We start from the raw sequence: 19,218 nt of genomic DNA on the forward strand, positions 1-19,218 counted from the left end.
GAGGCTGTGACTCTGAACCAGCCAGCACTCTTGTTACTAACGACCCTTCCAGGTCTTTCTTGGGGCACACCAGGAGTCCCTAACATCCTGATCCTGCATTCTGAGTCAGGCTATCAGGTCACCCCGACCTGTCTCCTAGCACCCATACCATCCCACCCCAAGTGAGGGAATCCAAGAGATGCTGCAGCCAAACACATTTGATTCTGTTCAGGGATCCTTGCTTTCTTTCCTGAGCCTCAGACTCATGGTCTGAAAAATGAGGACCACGGCCCTGGCGGTATGCTGGCTACTGACAAGAGGTAAACTGAGTCACACACCCAGGGTGGCTAGTTTCACCCGCAGCAGCCCACCCCGCTTCCCACGCTGCAGCTACTTTGATGCTCAGCAGCTGCTCGCACATCTACTTGGATCCAACGCCATGACTGGGATTGTCAGTCAGTCCTTGGTCAGTGACCTGAAAGTGCTATGGATGGTGCTCAAGTTCATGGCTCTTTGTTCCGTGGAAGCTGATGGGAGGACAGGGCCCGGAAAGGGAGCGGATAGGGTGTCTCCAGACCTTGTCTCTCTAGTCATCTGGTGGGCTATACCTTGCTCAGGGTGTCATCCTGTGTCCAGAGGAGCCTGGCACATCCCCAGGACAGATCCCTGGTCAGAGGAGATTTCTTTTTTTTTTTTTTTGAGACAGGGTTTCTCTATGTGGCCTTGGCTGCCCTGACTCACTTTGTAGACCAGGCTGGCCTTGAACTCACAGAGCTCCGCCTGCCTCTGCCTCCCCGAGTGCTGGGGAGCGGAGCACAGAGGGCGGCAGCAGCAGGCTACAGGCAGGCAGCACTCACTGCAGCTGTTTGAAGGTGATGTCCGGGAAGCCCGTGGCTCTGGAACCCGACGGCGAGCGGCAGAGCGCCAGCACATAGGCACGCAGCGTTGCTATCCTCTCCACTCGGAATTTGGCTTCGATGAGGTCCAGGTGTGTCCCGACCACCAGCACAACAGCATTTGGGGCCTTGGCCTGAAACAGAGAACCCCACAGTCCTGTATCTTTTCCCTGGATAAAGAATGGGAACAGTTTCCTCAGTGTGCCTTGGATGTTCACGGTCCATGCTCAGCCGCCATCCTGTGGATTCAAACGTTAAGGGCCCCTTATGAACTGAGGGGCACCTGAGCTACCCTATGATCCGCTCCACACAGTGGTGCTGAGTTTAGCCCATAGAGAGGGATGCCTGGTCCTCCTGACTAGCTGAGGGACAGGCCTGTGTCAGGCCGGTGGCACCTTTACCCTGGAAGGGAGTGCTGCCTGCCTTGCACACACAGGGTTATTAGGTTTAAGGTAAATAGGAAAATAACAACAGCACTGGATCCTCAGGCCAGAAGGCTCTGAGTTCTCGGTGTGAAAATCAAGCAAGGCAATGAGTAGGGAAGCTCTCGGAGAGCCCTTCAACAAGAGTAGTATCTTTCCCTTGCGCTGCCCCTTTTTCGTATTCCACGCAACGCTTCAGGCCACAGAACCCTGGGGGCGGGGGTGGGACCTCGGCGCCAGCGGGGAGAAATGGTGGCTCCTCACCTCGATGTTGAGCAGCCAGAACTGGAGGTTGGCCACGGCTTCCTCCCCGAGCGCCAGGTTCCAGACCACCACATACAGGGCCTTATCTGTGAAGAAGCACTGATTGACAGTGGCCATGCTGGCAGGGCCCCCAATGTCCCAGACGTTGAACTCCACGGACTCAACCTACTTGAGCAACAAGGCACAGAAGGGGGGCATTTGAGTGACCGAGGGGGTGGGTGTAAACCGCGAGAAAACGTACAACTTGGAACGCGTCTGGAAATGGCAGGGCCATGGAAAAGTTTCAGACTCCGGTATGTCTTAGGAATTAGCAATCCTGCCAAGGAGAAAGGGCCCAGTGGCACAATGGGAGACTTCTGGGGGCTTCTATCTGATGCTAACGGGGCTGGCTGTCTGAGGAGATCATGGCCTGTCGTGTTCGTTTTCTTAGGGCTCCTGACAGTTGAAAGAGTTCTGGCTGCATGAGGGCCCCCACTTCGACATCTGGCCTCCTGTGCAAGGACCAGATGGAGGGAGGCGTCCCAGAACTTGTGTAGGTCAAAGGTTAGCGCCCACCAACGAGGATGGAAACCACCCCCCACCCCCACCCCCCAACGTGAGAATCCAACAACAGGAACTGGGCTGCCAGGAAGGCTGTGTAAATGGTTTCTCTATTGCTGCATGAGCTCAGAGCTGGCTGGGAAATCAAGGCTGCAGTTAGCTGTAGCTAGGAGTCATTTCCATGAGGCAGCCTTTTGGACTCCGCATGCTGACCTGGTTTTGTGTAAAGATGAAAGCAGACAGCTGCTCTCAGCCTGCTCAGAATGGGATGGGCCTCAGTGCTCGTAAGAGCAGCAGTGGCTTTAAAGTGAAGGCGGGGGTATCTTTCTGCTCACCCCTCAAGCCCGGGTACCCGTTCACTGACGTATACAGTTGGGAACAAAAGGGACTGAGTCATTGTCAAAACAGCAGAGCCAAGGGTTTTGTAGGAAATTCTGGTTATTTTAGAGAATCTTTAGAAATGAGTCAGGTTGTCCCTCCCTGTCTGTTCGGAGAGGGCCTGGTAGTCATTATCTCGCTGTTCTGAACCAGACAGAATAAGAACCTTGTTCTTATTCGTCTCTTGGGTGCTGGGGATTGAACTCAAGGCCTCGCACATGCTAAGCATGGCCTGTCTCACTGGCTTGGACTCCTGGCCCCAAGGGCCCCATTCGTAGAAGGACCAGCTCCAAGTATGTTAGCTTACACTTTCAGCCTAGGGCTCCGTTTTCCAAACCGGATTTCCCTGATTTGGAAGGGGCTTTTACGTGAAGACCTCTGCAATCAAACTCACTTCTCTTTGTACCGGGCTTGGAGAAGAAAACCACGGCCCAGCTGGACATGGCCTCTCAGCTTTCTGCCCTGTAAACCTTCCACCCTGGACCCCAGAGTTGCCACGGGGAGGCAGAAACACATACATACAAACATATACAACAGATGAGGGAGGCATTGGCAGGCGCTCAGGACACAACCGCTTTCTGTGGGTTGTGTGAATGGAGTGCCGTTACAGCGACGATTTGAAATGCCTGCTGGGGGCCTGTGTCTTGAATACTTGGTCCCCTGCTGCTGAGACCTCAGGAAATTCTAGAAACTTGGGGAGGTGAGCTGTAGATGGAGGAAGAAGGTCACCAGAGGCAGGTCCCTGGGAATATATTATCCTGGCCACTTCCTGTCACCTCCTGCTTCTGGTCCCCCACTGTATGAAAAGCTGAACTCATCACCTACTTCAACAGCCATGATGTTCTGCTCAAGACAAGCGGTCAAGCAACCGTGGGCTGAACCCTCTGGGACCGTGAGCCAAAATACATCTGCTCTCCTCTAAGTCACTTCTGAGAGGTATTTTGTATTCTGGTCACAGCAACATACAAGTTACTAACCCAGCACTGCACCTGAGATCTCCCAGGCTCTTCTCTGCTTCAAAAGGTTTGGAAAAAAAAAAAAAAGCTTATTTCTACCTCTTGAATGGGAACGAGGATGATGAATAAGTTGAAGTATCCATTCCGTTCATTTAGTGGGACTTTTGGGGAGCTTGGATAAAGGCAGGAGTCAGGGAGGACAGGGGTACTGGCTCCTGGGGTGCCCTCCCGGTCTCCTTTTAGGGGGATGGCAGATGCTAAGGTATATCTCCCTGCCTTTATTCTTCGTGGGACTTTATTCTTAGCCTTCTCGAGCCCCACCCGAGCCTGGCTGCATCTAAGTCACCCTGGCCAGCTTTGAAGCCTGAGCATCCGCTCATTAAAAGCCCCACAGGGGAATCCAGCAGACAGGCAGGCTCAAGAAGCACTGGCCCAGAGCCTTGACTTCATTAGGACAGAAAAACTACAAGGTCATGGGAAGCCCTGGTGTGTCACTCTTGGCAAGAGCGGCTCCGGAGCAGCACGGAACATCTTGGGCCTTGGACTCTGAATGCCCAGGGTCTCCCGGAGAGCGAAGAACAGCCCACAGGGGGCTCCCTCCCACCCACAGGGGCGGCATGTCCACCATCCTTCACCTTGGCTTTGGAGCCTGCTGGTCTCTGGAGCTCCCACTTGGTGGTCCTGATGGTGGCCTCGCTGTGCGCCAGCTGCGGGGCCTTCCCTGTCTGTAAGATCTCCAGGAGTGTGGACTTGCCCTGGCGTGGGGGGCCCACGAGGATCATCTTCATGAGCTTACACTTCTCCGCTTTGCGCAGCTGGGCACGCAGGAAAGACAGTGTAGCTTTCGGGCCTGTGAGAAACCGGAAGAGGGCAAATGTGGGTACCACAGACAGTGCATAAAGGGAATACATTATGCATCATTATACTCATTCCTTAAGGGGCCAAATTCCATCCCAAAGGGGCAATTCCTATGTGTCCTAAGAGAAGATGTTTGGATCTGGGAGAGGGAAGGGATGATAATGACCACCCCAAAACTTAAGTGTGAAACTTAAGAGCAATGGTCTTGCTGTCCCAGTCACATACTGTACTATCCAGCCATTCTCAACCATATCACCATGGATGGCTACTGTGTTGGGGCCAGTTTCATAGTATCTTTCCAAGTGAGACTAGCATCGGGCCCCATGGTCCATTTACCCACTGATCCCATCCTTAAAATCTACCAAGGGACCCTAAGTTATCTTGCTAAGGTTGTGCTTGCAACAAGGCTGAGGAGGTCCTACCTTCTTTCCTGACCTCTGCAGGCACGTTGCCAATGTTCAGCTCTTCGATGTCCAGTTGCCAGAGGTTTCCCAGCTGGCCTAGCTCTAGAGGGAGCTCTCGGAGGCCGGGGTTACTGAAGTGAACAAGTCCGCATGAGAGAAGCACACACGTGGACACAACAGGCCTCCAGCTCTCAAAAGCCTCCCCAGACTGCAGGGGCCACTGTCGAGCTCTGCTCCAAGCCATGAGCCTTAGGCCTTAACTTCAATATTCCACCTCAACACTAAGCCCAGCACATCCCTGCACCATCAGCAGTGGAAAGATCAGTTCTGTGAGTCCCCACAGCTTCAAAGTAAGTCCCTATCCACAACCTACCCTTTCTCTTTCACCAATGACACGGCCATCAAGATGGCCCCTTGCAAAGGCTCTACATTTTCAACATTAAGGCAACGCTTTCTCCAGCACTCAGGTTTTGCACGCTGCTTACGGCCCTGACAGGACTTGGCACACAGTTAAGTTCAGTACCCGAAGGGATGCAGCTGTCCTCCTCGCTGTCCCCCAGCCTAGCAGCCAACTGTGGTCATTCATCTTCCTCCCTCCACCTTCTATATCATACCCAATCGGAAACCCCTGCTACTGCTTTCAGATGGCTTCCTTCTGCCTGGCCCCTCGTGATGAACGGGAGGACTTCCGCCTTGCAGGGCTGCACCAGCCTTAGCATCAACTTACTTGCCTAGGTAGAGCTCTGACAGGTTCTTCAGCAAGCAGACCGATGGAGGGACTGCATCAAGATGGTTGTCGTTCAGACAAAGGACCTCCAGAGACTCACTCAGGAAAGCTGGGAATTCTAGCATGCACGCTGCCAAGAAAAGTCAATAGATACTGTCCTTCTCAACGGTTCTAGATGACTGCAGGGCGGAGGTTCTATACAAATGGATGCAACGTTGGGAAATCTGCAGTGCTCATCCCCCCGAGCTATCAGTTCTAATTCTACAGACACCCTTGCATGCACGTGTGACAAAGTTGTAACGATGGGGACACTCAGTGACATACTGCTTGCAATAGTAGAGATGGGAGAGCAATTCGCCCTTCATTTCTGCACGTCCAAAGGGGATTCGCTAAACAATGGAATAACGTGCAATGGCTGCAAAGCGTGGAGCGGGTCACGTGGATGTAAAGTGATGGGCTTTTGAAGAACTGGAAAAGCCAGGGGCAGAACCATGCCCCTAAAACGGCTTAGTATCATGACAGAAGATATCTGCAGATACACACACGTGTATTACCCTAGCGCACAAATGCTGTTTGCATGCATATACAACACACATGCACAGACACACATATGTGCATGTATGTCACACAAACTCGTAGTCACGTCTAGAGAAGGAACTTACTAGAAGGCCAAACACTGATTTTGCTTTAAAATACATAGCATTACCCCTTCAATGAAAGAAAAGATAATGAACAACAACGACAAAATATTATGGGCCAAGTTGTTTTGTTTGTTTGTTGTTTTAAAATGTTGCTTAAGATGTTACTCTCTGAAGAACCATCCAATTCCTTAGTATTTGAGTAAGTTCATTCATGAGGCTAATCATGAGATTACCATTAAGATCACGCGTCACGTTTGCCGTTTCCACGGCACCCGAGCCTTTGTGTAGAGAAAGAATGTCACACAGAGCTTGAAAGCACACATTAATGGGATTCTGGGGTTTAGACTACAGCAGGACCTCTGAGGAACCTCTATCCTCCCTTCACCCCCTACCCTGACAAGCAGGAAGAATGGACAGGATATCCCACAGGGAATCAGGGAATCCAAGATGCAGGCCCTGCTCAGAGTTCTCTGCCAGCTGAGGAAGATGCAGAGGATAGAGAAGGCAGCATTCTTTCGCAGGACTGAAATCACGTTCGGTTACCTAGATACAACTACCTCCCCCCAGCGCTGGCATTCTCTTCACCGGAGAAGCAGCAGTACGGATGATCATGGGGTAACCTGGCCTCAGAGAATGGTCTGGCGGAGACGATGCCAGACTACTAAGATGAGCACTTAGGAAACCCTGCCCCAGCTCACCGTGCTGTTAGCAGGATTTGCTGCAGCTGTGGAAATAAAGTTGCAGCAGGCTTGCCAAGGCAACCCTGCCCTAGACCTTGTCCTGTAAGAGATGTTCAAAAGAGCTTTCTTCCCCCTTTCGGTGGAACAGCTTCACATTTTCCTGGGAGGGCACCGAATGGGGGAAAGGTGTGTTTTCTTGTCCACTGAGGGAACACGAGCAGCTGGCCATAGAGCCCGCCAAGTCTGAAGTTTCACCCTGGTGTTTATGAAGGCTCTTTAAGTGACGGATGAGGGGACTAAGGAGCCACGGCTCGGGACAGAGGCAACACCTGTCATGCCTCCAGCCAACTGTTGAAAACTGTGGAAACTGGGTTGGAGAAAACACAACTTGAGGTATTTATGAACTGTTATTTATTCATAAGTTATTTATGACTCCGCTCGCCTGGGTTTTACTGTAAAAATGATCAACCAAATTATTTTTGGACAAGGCAACTGCACAAATATGAATGCTCGAATGTACGTAAACCTCCCTGGAATTTAACTGGTCCATCTGCAAACAAGTTGTCTTTCATAGATAAATCTTTACCCTGGGTCAACGGCCCGGAGAGAGCCACTCTACTGAGGAAGAAGGCTGGCAAGGGCCTCTTGACTTCATTTCGCTCAGGGGTGGCCCTCAAAACTCCAGATGCCACTGAAAAATCAGGAGGCCTTTGTCATCTACCAAAGCCACGATTCCCTCTGCCAGGGAACCTTTCAAGTCGTGGCCTCCTGTGCAGCAGTGTCTGCAGGCTCTGGCTGGCCCCACTAAGTCATTTGCCTACCTCCTAGTGCCGTCGCCTTGGTCCCCAAAAGGATCCCACGTATCTGAATAGGAGGCAGAGCACCCAAAGCTGGCCACTAGTAAGTGGCTCAAGTGACCAAGACTGTTCCCAGCCCATGCTCTTGCCCATAGTCCTACCGGGCGCCACGGGGAAGATGGTATTTATTTCTCCTTCCCAAGTGAGATTCCTACATCTGCACTCAATTTCCCAAGGCTGAGGGGCCTTCATTTCTAAAGTGTGGTACCAGCTGGGCTGAAGGGATGGCATAGTGGTGGAGTGCTTGCCCAACCTGCCCGAGGCCTTGGGTCCTATAATCGCATGCAGAAAAAAAAAACCAAAAAAACAAACAAAAAGGCCCTGTTACAAAAATCATAAACTATTTTTTAATAGCATGGCAACAGATTTCTGTATCTGTCTCCTGGCTGTCTGGGCCTATTTTTTCCAAACTTTATTATTTGTTGTCATTTTTTTTTTCTTATGGGGTTGTCATATTCATGTCTATTACTCTCTCTCTCTCTCTCTCTCTCTCTCTCTCTCTCTCTCTCTCTCTGTGTGTGTGTGTGAATGAATTGTGAGCATTCTTTGAATATTCGGGACTTGTGTGCCAATCTGTATTACAGTGATTTCTGTGGGAAGTAGTTCTCAGAGTGTTTTCAGGAAGCCTTTGTCTAGAATGTCTTCTATCAAATAAAACTTTCCAGTTTTTGCAAACACAAAAATAATAAATAAATAAGATCTGGGGCTTTAAAAAATTATTTTTTGATGGCAGGGTGACTCAAACCTCAGCACTTGGGAGGCTGAGGTAGGGAGATCACCGTTGAGGCTACAGAGTGGATTTCCAGGCCAGTCTAGGCTGACGTGTGAGCCCATGAAAGAGTGGGTAGATGAACAGAAGGACCCAGAGGGGACAGGAGCTCCACAAGGAGACCGACAGAACCAACTAACCTGGGGCCCAGGGGAGCTTGTGGAGCACCAGCCAAGGACTGTGCATGGGCTTGGCCTAGGCCCTCAAACATATGAAGACGATGTTTAGCTTGGCCAACAAGTGGGTCTCTTAGGAAGGGGAGAGGGGGCTGACTCTGACATGGGCTCTGTTGCTGCCTTTTTGATCACTTCCCCCTGGAGGGGCTGCCTTGCCAGGCCACGGGGGAAGGGGATGCTTCCTGATGTGACCACGTGATGTGCTAGTCTGGGTTAGTAGGGGGAAGGCTCCCCTTATCTGAGGAGTAGGGGAGGCGGGATTAGGGGGAAGTCGAGGGAGGGTGGGAACAGGAGAGGATGAATAAATAAATAAATTGAAAAACAAAAACAAAACGCAAAAGTAAAATAAATAAATGTCATTTCATTTAAGATTTCCCAGCTAGCTTTTAAAGATCTCCCCCAACCCCAAACCGCACAAGTGTCCTCTAAAGTGTCATTAATTTTTAAAATGCAGGCCTGCTGTCCACATGGGCGTTGTCATCACTGACATAAGGAAGTGACTCTGGCACTGCATTCCCTCCTAGATAGCTACACCAGCACTATTTGTTACAACCTGAAAACAGTCTTTTCCACCAAATTATAATGCCTTATGTTTGGCATTGTAATCACCTTGTCGTACATTAGATGCATGCACAGCTGTCTCTCAGGAACCCCCGGATGCCCCCTCTACAGCATCCACCCAAATCCATGGATGCTTACACAAATGTGCAAGATCCCATGCACATTTCTCGAGGACTTGTGCTGTCTGACACTGGGGGTGCTTCAGGGATAGCTGTTGTGTTGTTTGGGGAGCAGAGAAGTATGTTTGGTAGCAGCGTGACTCCTCCACATTCTTTTCAGTCAGCAGTCAGCTGCCCTCACCAGTGTCGATTTCACAGTACGGAGGAGCAGACTGCTTTTTCCAATTCAATGGTTACTTATTCATCATATTAAACCCACATATGCATATATGGCTGATCTACTGCACACACACACACACACACACACATACACACACACACACACCAGCAGCAGCAACAGCCCACAGAGTACACCAGGCATGCAGCCTGTAGCGTCCACTTCTTGCAGCTCATGGTGGGCTCTGTGGCATTTCTCATCCCTCCCTCTCAGCACCTGTTCTGATCACATTTAATCCTTCCAGCCAGAGGAGAAAGTTGTAGACTGTTTAAAATGACTTACAGGTTTGTTCTTGTCCCGAAGGACATTCTGTAAGTACAGTTAGTTTTAGAGTCTCAGGTTTGATCAAAAGTTGGTCTTACAGAGGTAGAGAGACTAGAAGCAGTTAGCAGAGCCTGGGGAGGATGCAGAGCGGTGAGGGGGGCAGAGAGGATGGATGGTGGGTGTAGGGCTGCTGCTGGAGAGACAGGAAGAAAAACCTATCCTGTTCTATAGCAGAGCAGGATAGCTGCATTTGACAACTAATTGTAGATTTCAAAACTGATGGCAGAGAGGATTATCAATGTTTCTAATACAAAGAACCGCCAGTCTGAGGTGATGGAAATGCCAGTTATCTCTGATCTGATCATTGTACTGGGTACACTGTGCCCTATAAACACATACAATCATTACTCGACAATTGCAAATAAAATAAAAGAGATGACAGTATGTAAAGTCCTGCCTTTGAAGGACCCGAGTTTCATTCCCAGCTCCCAAAGCTGAATGTGTGTGTGGGGACATGTTTGTAAACCACAAGTGCCGGAGAAGCAGAGACAGGTGTATGCTCTGGCTTGATGGCTCACCAGCCTTGCCTATTTGTTGAGTACCAGGCCAGTGAGAGACCTTGTCAACACCCTCCCAACACACACACACAAACAACACACACACAAAGGAGAACCTGAGGAATGACGCCTGTGGGTGTTTTCTAGACTCCATATATGTACACACACACACAGAGGAGGGGGAAAAAGCATGCATCAGAGGTCGGCTGATTGTTTGCCACAGGTCAGGGTTTCCCTGAAGAGCAAACCGTCTTTCCCAAGGAATTCCACGCACAGCACTGGCCTTGTGAGAGAGGAGGATAAAGTGTAGAGGAAGTTCTACTTCGGAAGCCGGGGACGACCTGGAGTCCCTTTGCACCTTCAGCCTGGGCCAGTGTGGCTGTGGCCCCTGATGGCTCTCAGAGGGAGTCAGCGCAGTGGAAAGGATGGGATAGCATTGCTCCTGCCCCGGAAATGGACTCCCACCATCTGGTTTTGTCACATGAGTCAGAACTAGTCAAGAAACACCGAGTACACGCAGAAGCCCTGACCCTCAATCTGGGGACAGGCTCTTGGGGAAGAAGCAGGTAGGTTTGGATGGGGTCACGAAGGTAAGTTCTTCATGACAGGAGAATCCTGTTAGGAGAGACTCCCCACCATGTGTCAATACACTGAGAAGGTGACCGTTGGCAAGTCAGAAAGCCCTGAGTCTCTGAGTCTCCCAAGCTCAACCCTGGATGCATCCTGAAATGGCTTGCAGCCCCTAGAATCGTGAGGAGGAAGTTTCCCCGGGAGCTGTGATGACTGAGGTATGTGGGGAGCCTCAGTTTCCTCATGTGCAACACAGATGACATTTCCTGCTTCCCGTGAGGATGGAGACTCTTGTGTGCGATTTAGGGCAGTTCTGTGTGTGTGGCAGATAGTCCCTAGCATTGCTGGGCCACGGATACACACGCAAGTGACATGTGGTAACAGTCACCATTTACTTACTGGCAGACGTTTCAGCTGACGGTGGACATCTCTGACATCCCAACCGGGAAAGGAAGGGAAAAGCCCAACATCTGACAAGGATACAGGGCTACCCTGCCTTGCCTCATCTCCAGGCTCCCATCGTCTTGCCCAGCCCAGCACACACCTGTCTCAGTCCCAGAACGCTGGCGCCCTCTAGTGGTGAAAAGGGAGATCCGCTTTGTTTTAATCCCATCTTCGTTTCTGCGGAGGGGAAAAAGAACCCTCAGAAATTTGAGGCCAGCAGGCAAAGACATGGCGTCTGTTAGCTCTGACTACATACTATAGAATCACAGATAAGGCCGTAAGTTCTAGCAGCAGGTGCTTGGCCTTCCTGCAGTTTGTATGAGGGAGCTCAGGGACCTCCCGGAAGAAGCAATTAGAAAGGGTAATTTAACTGCCATGACCATTAGTTCTGACTTCTCAGGCTTTCCAGCTGCAAGCTGGAAACACTCCCACACTTGACGTTTTGGTGGCTGCCTTTCCTTGTGTGGTGACAAAGTAACCTCCAGCCAACGACCCCAAGGGCCTGGCCTCTCTAGGGCTCACCTTCGACCTTTCACCTTTCATTGGGTGGATCCATTTTATTCCACCTGTGAACATAATCAGCAGCTGGTAAAGAACCGACAGACCTCTAGTCTAGGTTGAAGTGGAAGACAAGAGGTTCAAGAGTCTGTAAGAAGGACAGACTGGAGGTCCTGCTCATGGGCTCCTGGCATCCTTATCTCAGGAGTCTGGCATCTGGAATAGGTGTTCAGACTCTCTTGTATACCATTCACAAGCCCTCAACCCCCACAGGTTATATAACAAGCCCTGGTGTGCTGGGGAAGAGGAGACCATTCAGTGGAGCTGCTGACGGTGTGGGCAGGATACAGCTTTTGTGAGTTGACACCCATGCTTGGTGGCAATTCCTGGGCCTTTGAGTCACCCAGGGTCCTGAGACACAGTCATCAGGGTTTCAAGATAGACTTGGGTGGGGTTGCTCCTGTGGTCTGTCGTCTGTAGTATCCCTTATGGCAAGAGGGAGATGTTTGGTCATTTCTCCCTCAGCAAAAGTCACCCAGTAGCATCCTTACTCCAAAAGTTTAGAATCCAGGTGCCTCCCAAAGGCTGACCCTGTGACCGCCGGTGTGGTGTTGAAAGGAGAACATTTCAGACCTGACCTCAGAGCCATGGCACATAAAACAGGTGTGCTAAAAATGTTGTGTGCAATTGTCCTTAGGCTGTGTGGATGGGGGTGTGTGTGGCACACGCACAAACCTCGTGTTTAGCTCTGGATATCACCCCAGCACAAATATATATATTTGTATATATCTGGGATACTTCAAAAATCCCAAGGACACCTAAAATCTGAAACCTTTCAGGTCCCAAGCATTTTTGAATAAGGGACACTCCATTAGGAGGGTCTTTGAAGAAGTGATTATGTTGACATAAGTGCTTTAGGATGGGCCCTAGTCTAATATGGTGTTCATAAAAATAAATAAATAAATAAAAACCCAAAACCCAAGAACAGCAACAGGAAAGAGAAAGGTCATGGAGATGTAGAGGGATAGCCACTTTATTTTTTGAGACAGGGTTTCTCTGTGTAGCCCTGACTGTCCTGGAACTCCATCTGGAGAGCAGGCCTCAAACTCAAAAACTGAGGGCTGGGATTAAAGGTGTGGGCCAGCACTGCCCTGATGTTTTAACGAGTCAAGGAGGGAGGTCTCAGGAGGCACCAAACTGGCTAACATCCTGGTCTCAGACCCCTGGCCTCCATGATGGTGAGCAAATGTTTTGTTATGGAAGAGTTTCATTCCACCCTGAGGGGACACAGTGGCCTGACTCAGCATCTCCTGCTCAGCTGCAGTTAGACACACATCTGGGGGCACGGGGACCCCATCTATGGCTCTATACACACTTGGGGTAAAGAAGCCCTCTGCTTACTTGCCAAGTTGGTTCCTGGACAGGTCCAGGGTCTTGAGTTGTCTGCAGGTCCACTTCTCTTGAGGTGGCAGGGACAACAGTTGGTTTCCCTGCAGCCTTAAGAACATGAGGGCCTGAAAGGGGGAGGAGGGCGAGGAAAAGGTGGTGTCAGACATGAAAAGGGAGGAGAGAATGTGACAAGTCAGTCGGCTCCCTGTCGGCATACGCCCTAACAAATCACAGCCTGTTTCTGTTTATAAAACGCCCAGGATCGTCTCAAGCAGAGACGATGGACGATGCGTTTAGACTTTCCTCCAAGACCAATGGGAACTGTAGAGTAGAAGGAGTCTAAACACAGCCTGAGGCCAAAGACTCAAGAGTCGTGGTTAGCGGGTGCCTGCCTGGACTGCCGTGTTCTACCAGGGCCAGCAGAGTGGTGCTGGGCACCTGTTGTCTCTTGGTGACTTCCCGACGAGAGGCAACAAGACCATGAGTGACCTGCCTTAGCCACACATCCTCAGATATCCAGTATGGGCTCCCTGGGGCCCCCACCTAGGGGACTCATCCACATGCCTTGCTCTATGTGGGCTCCCTGAGTACCCTCAGCTGTATGGATCCCTTGGGGTTCCACACATATGATCCATCTCTGTGCCTTGCTGTATACAAGCCTATGGGGGCCCCCTACTCGCTTGGAGGATGCCTTTCTTTGATGAGACCACCAGAGACACACCTTAGCTTTTCTCAATGATGGTATCACAGATCCACCTATGGCCATGTGACCCACGAGGGCCACCCCACTGCTGGACCACAGTAGCCCCCTATGTGTTTTGCTGTCCCTTGTGGAAGGGCTGATGCCATGTCCCACCCTTGGGTCTAGGATGGCTGCAACCTTCTTGCACGTCTATGAAAACCTCCCCAAGTGCCTAGGCAAGGGCTTGGGTGGGGATGTGAAGGCCTGCCCAATTCTCCACTGCAAGGTGTTGGTGTGAGGGATGGACTCAGACCAGAGAGGTGGTGGATGGTAGGAACTCATGGCCACTCATGGGTACTGGTGACAAGCGTTCTCCCAGCAGCGCTTCTACTTCCCCTGGCTGTGAATCCAGGTGGGTCTCTTTCTTTGTCCCATGCTTGCTTAGGGGCCTGTGACTTAGAATTCTGAGAGGTGCATGTTGAAGAGACCCTGGTTGAACTCTGTCATCCTGGATGATCTGAGCAGCTGGTCTGGCAAGATGAGGGACTGCATCTGAGGGTTCATACGTGACCGCTTTTCCTAGGCAAGGTGGCCTCGGGGTCCACCCTAAGGGCCTACAGGGAGCGCTCTAATGCTTTCGAAATCCCTTGTTCTGGGACTAGCCTGGGGCCTCACTGCCTGCCTAAAGACCCTGGGTGGGAAGCAGCACAGTACTCTAGGCACAAAGCCGATTCCTGGAGTTTGTGGCACTCAGTGGACTCTCTGGGAGCAGGGAAAGAGTGCCAGAGACAGATTTCTCCCCACCCCCTCTCTCGAGCTTCAAAGTTTCAACATGAAGGGCTGTGGCTGAGCTCAGTTGTAGAGCACTTTCACGGCATACACGAGTCTCTAGGTTGACTCCCCAGCACAGCCGAAAGCGAAACAGAAGTTCCACCAAGAAATGAGCTCCTGAGGGCTGCTATTTTGGACCAGGAATGTTCTCTAAAGGTCCATGTGTTAAACAGTCAATAAAGGTGGACACTACTGCTCCCCGAGCACCTGTTAGAGCCGGGGCTGGTGAGGTGTTCTGCCCATTGCTGGCGTGCCCGCCCTTGAGGAGGATATTGGGCCCACATCTCTTCTGTTCAGGGCCTGGCTGGGAGGTGAACAGCTCAGCTCTCCCACGCCTCACTGCCTCACCACACCCACAAAAGCAAAGAAGCCAGCCACGGGAGATATGTATATGGACTGATACTTCCCAAACCTTGAGCCAAGACAAGCCCTTTTCCCACTTAAATTGGCTGTCTCCAGTGATTGTCACAGTAAGGAAAAGCTGACTGACACAGGGCAACAAGCCCTTCCCCAGCACAGCTGTTCCCGTGGTGATCGGTCCCCTCACTTCCGTCCTCACTCAAGATGGTGGATGTTTTTGATAGCTCAACTTATCCTTTACTGTTTTCTCCCCCCTTATGTGTCTCACAAACTTGGAAAAAGCACATAGACTCCCTGCAGCCCGGGCTGGTTTTTCTTACCAACACTGACAATGAGAAATGAAGCGCTGTTTGGACTCACGTCAAGCTGGAAGAGCCCCAGGGGCACCTCTTTCAGTGAGTTCTCGGAGAAGTCCACATCCCTAAGGTGGGTTTTCCAAAAGACAGCCATCTTCTCTGGCAGCGATTCCAGGGCATTTTTGGAGGCTTTACAACATTTCTAGAAGTTTGAGGAGAGAGGGGGAGAATATTAAGCAGTTTTCTGAGTGTAGAGCTGCCTAGAAGTCTTTGTAAAATTGATGTCAGAAGTGAGGCTGTCCGGACTGAGCTCTGTGCCTATGGTGCTGGCTAAGGAGACAGGCTTCAAATCCTCCATGTCTGTGCTGCCCTGCCCCGGAGGAGCAGGACTAGAGCTTCCTCGGGGAGACAAACGTGGCTCATAGTTTTTTTCCCCTTCATCATCATCTGGCCCAGTGTCTTGGGAAATAACGGACCAATTCAGAGCTGTGTTCCCCCAGCACACGGCCAAATTAGAAATGCTTATTCTTGTGATGGAGAATTGCCTGATTTGAAACCAGCAGCAACAAGGCACAAATATTCCTTACGCTATTCATCTGTTTCAACCAGGCTGCTTCCCAAGAAACAAAAACCTCATTTAGGGGGCAGCGAGCGCTGGAATACAGACCCCCGCTTCTCTTCATTTCTTAGTGCATTAAAGAACCGCACCCCCTTTGGCATCTGTATTGGAATGTACAGGTAGATCTGGGTTTGGATGTTTATGGGTGTACACGTGGAGGCCAAAGGTTAATGTTGGGTGTCCTCTTCGATAGCGCTCCACCATCTCTTTATTTATTTATTTATTTTGGAGCTCTCCAGCTCCAGGGATCCTCCCATCCCTACCTCTCAGTGCTGGGATCACAGGCATATGTTGCCATGCCTGGCTTTTAATGTGTGTGACATGTATGTATGTGTGCTCACGCGTGTGCACGTGTGGGCCAGGGACTGAGGTTAGGTTTCTTCCTGCATCGTTCTCCACCTCATACAGCAAAGCAGGGCTTCTCACTTCAACTCAGAGCTCATAAATACGGTTGGTCTAGCCAGCTGGCTTGCCCCGGGGATCCTATCTTTGCTTCTTGGGTGCTGGGCTTACATGTGGGCCACCTCATGTGCTTCGCATCGATATGGGTGCTGGGGACCCTCCACTCAGGTCTCTAAGCCTGCTCTTTCCCCACCGAGCCAGCCCCGCAGACCCACCCTTGGCTTTTTTATTCAGATTCTCGGGGCTCAGACTCAAATACGAGCTGCTGCCATACAAATCTGTAGTGGTCACCGTGTGTCCCTCAAACTAGCTTTCAGCTGTTACTGCCGGGAACACAGCCCAACTGGGCTCTGTGGGCCCCTACTTGGCTACAACATGGAGTAACACAGACTCTGTGGTGGTTTTCATGGTACAAACCAAAGGGCAGGACCAGGGATCCGGGAAGCTCTTGAGGTTGTTTCTGGAGACGTTCAGATAGGTGAGCGACTTGAAGGCGTGCAGGAAGAGGACAGGGAGCTCGGTCAGCCTGTTGTCGGCGAGGTCGAGTTCCTGCAGCTTCCGGAGGCCGATCCAGTTAGTGGCTGTGGGGTGAAAAGAGTGTGAACCGTTCAAAGGTACCCGAACCAGCGAGAAAGTGGCTAAGGACACTGGGTCATCGGTGGAGACACGCACCATTTTCTTCTTCAAACAACCGCTCCAGGTAATTTCTGGAAGCCGTCAGCTTTTGAAGTTTCGAGAGGTGCAAGAATCCGGGTGGGAGGTGGGACAGTTTGTTGCTGGAGATGTCGATTTCAAGTAACCTGGGGCCAGGGAGAAGGGAGTCAAAAAAGCAATATCAGGACTTAGCGATCTCCTGACAGGCGAGGTGTGTATTCTCTCTCTGCACATGGGATCACGGCCTTTTCACTCTTTTGTTTGGTTAACTGTTACCATAATGGAATCTGACTCTGCTGGGTCCTGGTTCTTCTGAGCATCCAGGGATCAAAATCTTTGCCCATGCAAAACAAGCAGTGCCCTGGGGCTGCTAAGGGGCCGTGGGCTGTGGCTGAAACCTTTTAAGGCTTGCACGTCTGCCCACATGACCCAGGTTAGGAAGCCTGTGCAGCTGGCCCTTGCGCTTTATGTTTTCGATTTGTGAAACTCGTTCGTGGGACTCAAGGGCTGACCTCAAGCTCTTTCCGACATCCTTGTCTCTTACAACATTTACACCCCCAGTTTCTTTAAAAAAAAAAATCGTATTTATTCAGTGTGTGTATGCATTTGTGCTACCTCAAGGCTCAGGCTCTAGGAGAGACAGGCAGCCACCATTGTGTGCATATGCTGGCACATTCCATAGCTGACTCTTCCTCAGGTCCGAGCAGCTTTTTCTGGGAGCTTCTATCAGCCCAGGAAAAGTCTAGCCACTCTCCACTAATTCTGTGCAGGACCCAGTTGGGTACTTTGAACAAACAGCTCTGCATGGCTGTGGGTGAGCTGCGAAACCTCAGCCTAGAGCATCTGTTCAGGCTTCCCTGGCTCCTAAGTGGTCAGAGACCTTGCTGGCCTCACTTGTGCGAGCTCGTGGAAGGGCGAGCAGTCATTTTCCTACTGGCACAGGCAAGTTTTCTTCAACGCGAACCCAAGGAACCCACGCTGGAAGGCGGGCCTGACAGGCGGGCGCAGCCTGATGGCCTTGCCCACACCCCTGGGCCCACCTGGAGCAGATGATTTCATCAGATGACTGCACGCAGGGCAGCTCCACCAGGTGGTTGTCGGAGAGGTTCAGCTTCTTGAGGTTGATGAGTCCCCAGGGGATGATGGAGGGGAGCGAGGGCAGGCAGTTGGCCGAGAGGTCGAGCTCGGTGATCTGACAGGAGATGTCAAGGAGCCAGTCGAGGTCCACCCAGGGCAACCTGAGGTGGGACCACTTCACGCGGAGCGCCTGGGGTGGGACAGCAAGGGGACAGCACGTGAGGATGGTGAGTCCAGGCTCAAGGCGGGTCTGGGAGAAAAGAGTCAAGCCAGGCTGTTCACCCACCCGCTCCAGCTGGAGCCCTGTCCTGAGATGCCAGGATCGCGGCTCCCTTCTCTCCCCAGCGTCCACCATGGTTGAGGCACAAGGAGGTGTCTAGTGTGACCGTACAAGTCATCTGCTCATGGCTCCAAGTCACCTCCGGAGGGTGGCCCACAGCCAACCCTCAAGAGTGGCTCAAGGGGATGAGGGACAGGAACAACAGCTTGTGGGTACCAAGGAGCCCAAGGAGGCTTAGAGGACCTCTTCTCAGCCTGGGATCTCTTCGTCTGCAGCCACCGGGCACTGTGCCAGGCCATGCTCTGGACTGGCTACCTCCAGATGAAAGGCCACAACAAACAGAACCCCAAAACTCTGGTCTGCAGCCCACAGCAAGAAACCCACCCCCTTAGCAAATAGCCCAGGCAGCCCCATTGCCATTGTTATCTACAGTAACACCCTAGTGAGTTCACCAGTTTCTCCTATACCAGTCAGACCAGGCCTATATTAGCAACAGACAGTTTCCCTAATTTTTGGCCCTGCTTCCAGTTTAGGTCAACCTGAGGAAGTCAAGCATGGCCCCTGCAGAGATACACAGGAATCCTCCCTACAGCGATCTCTCCAGTTCCCCTGAAGAGTAACCTTCAGCGAGAACATAGCAAAACCTTCCCTTCGTTCTGGTCTGAGGCTCACCCACTCCTCTGTGCCCGGGTCTCTGCCACACGCAAACAACAGGCCACACTCCTTGTTGTGGAAAAGCCCAGAGCACGTTCCTTATTTGGCTATTGCTTTTTTTTCTCAAGAGGAAGTCAGAAATCCCAGTGGTTTGATATCATCAGGCAGCAAGTGGGTGCTGGTTAAGCACATAACAA

General features: G+C 51.3%; 1 protein-coding gene across 2 annotated transcripts in view; it reads right to left on the bottom strand.

Annotated features, from left to right (window-relative positions):
• The window catches only part of Lrrk1 (leucine rich repeat kinase 1), a 136,026-nt gene that overhangs the window by 34,294 nt on the left and 82,514 nt on the right, over nt 1-19,218 (bottom strand). For both annotated transcript variants that reach the window (XM_021633271.2, XM_060367294.1), the window contains 11 exons: nt 18,051-18,277; nt 17,029-17,156; nt 16,774-16,937; nt 15,400-15,537; nt 13,179-13,291; nt 11,380-11,456; nt 5,425-5,554; nt 4,716-4,828; nt 4,071-4,285; nt 1,562-1,726; nt 837-1,009 (listed from right to left, as the gene is read on the bottom strand). In XM_021633271.2, the coding sequence (XP_021488946.1) occupies nt 837-1,009; nt 1,562-1,726; nt 4,071-4,285; nt 4,716-4,828; nt 5,425-5,554; nt 11,380-11,456; nt 13,179-13,291; nt 15,400-15,537; nt 16,774-16,937; nt 17,029-17,156; nt 18,051-18,277 (1,643 nt within the window). The remainder of the gene's footprint in view (nt 1-836; nt 1,010-1,561; nt 1,727-4,070; nt 4,286-4,715; nt 4,829-5,424; nt 5,555-11,379; nt 11,457-13,178; nt 13,292-15,399; nt 15,538-16,773; nt 16,938-17,028; nt 17,157-18,050; nt 18,278-19,218) is intronic.

Source organism: Meriones unguiculatus, chromosome 14 (assembly GCF_030254825.1).
Source record: "Meriones unguiculatus strain TT.TT164.6M chromosome 14, Bangor_MerUng_6.1, whole genome shotgun sequence".
Lineage (NCBI taxonomy): Eukaryota > Metazoa > Chordata > Mammalia > Rodentia > Muridae > Meriones > Meriones unguiculatus.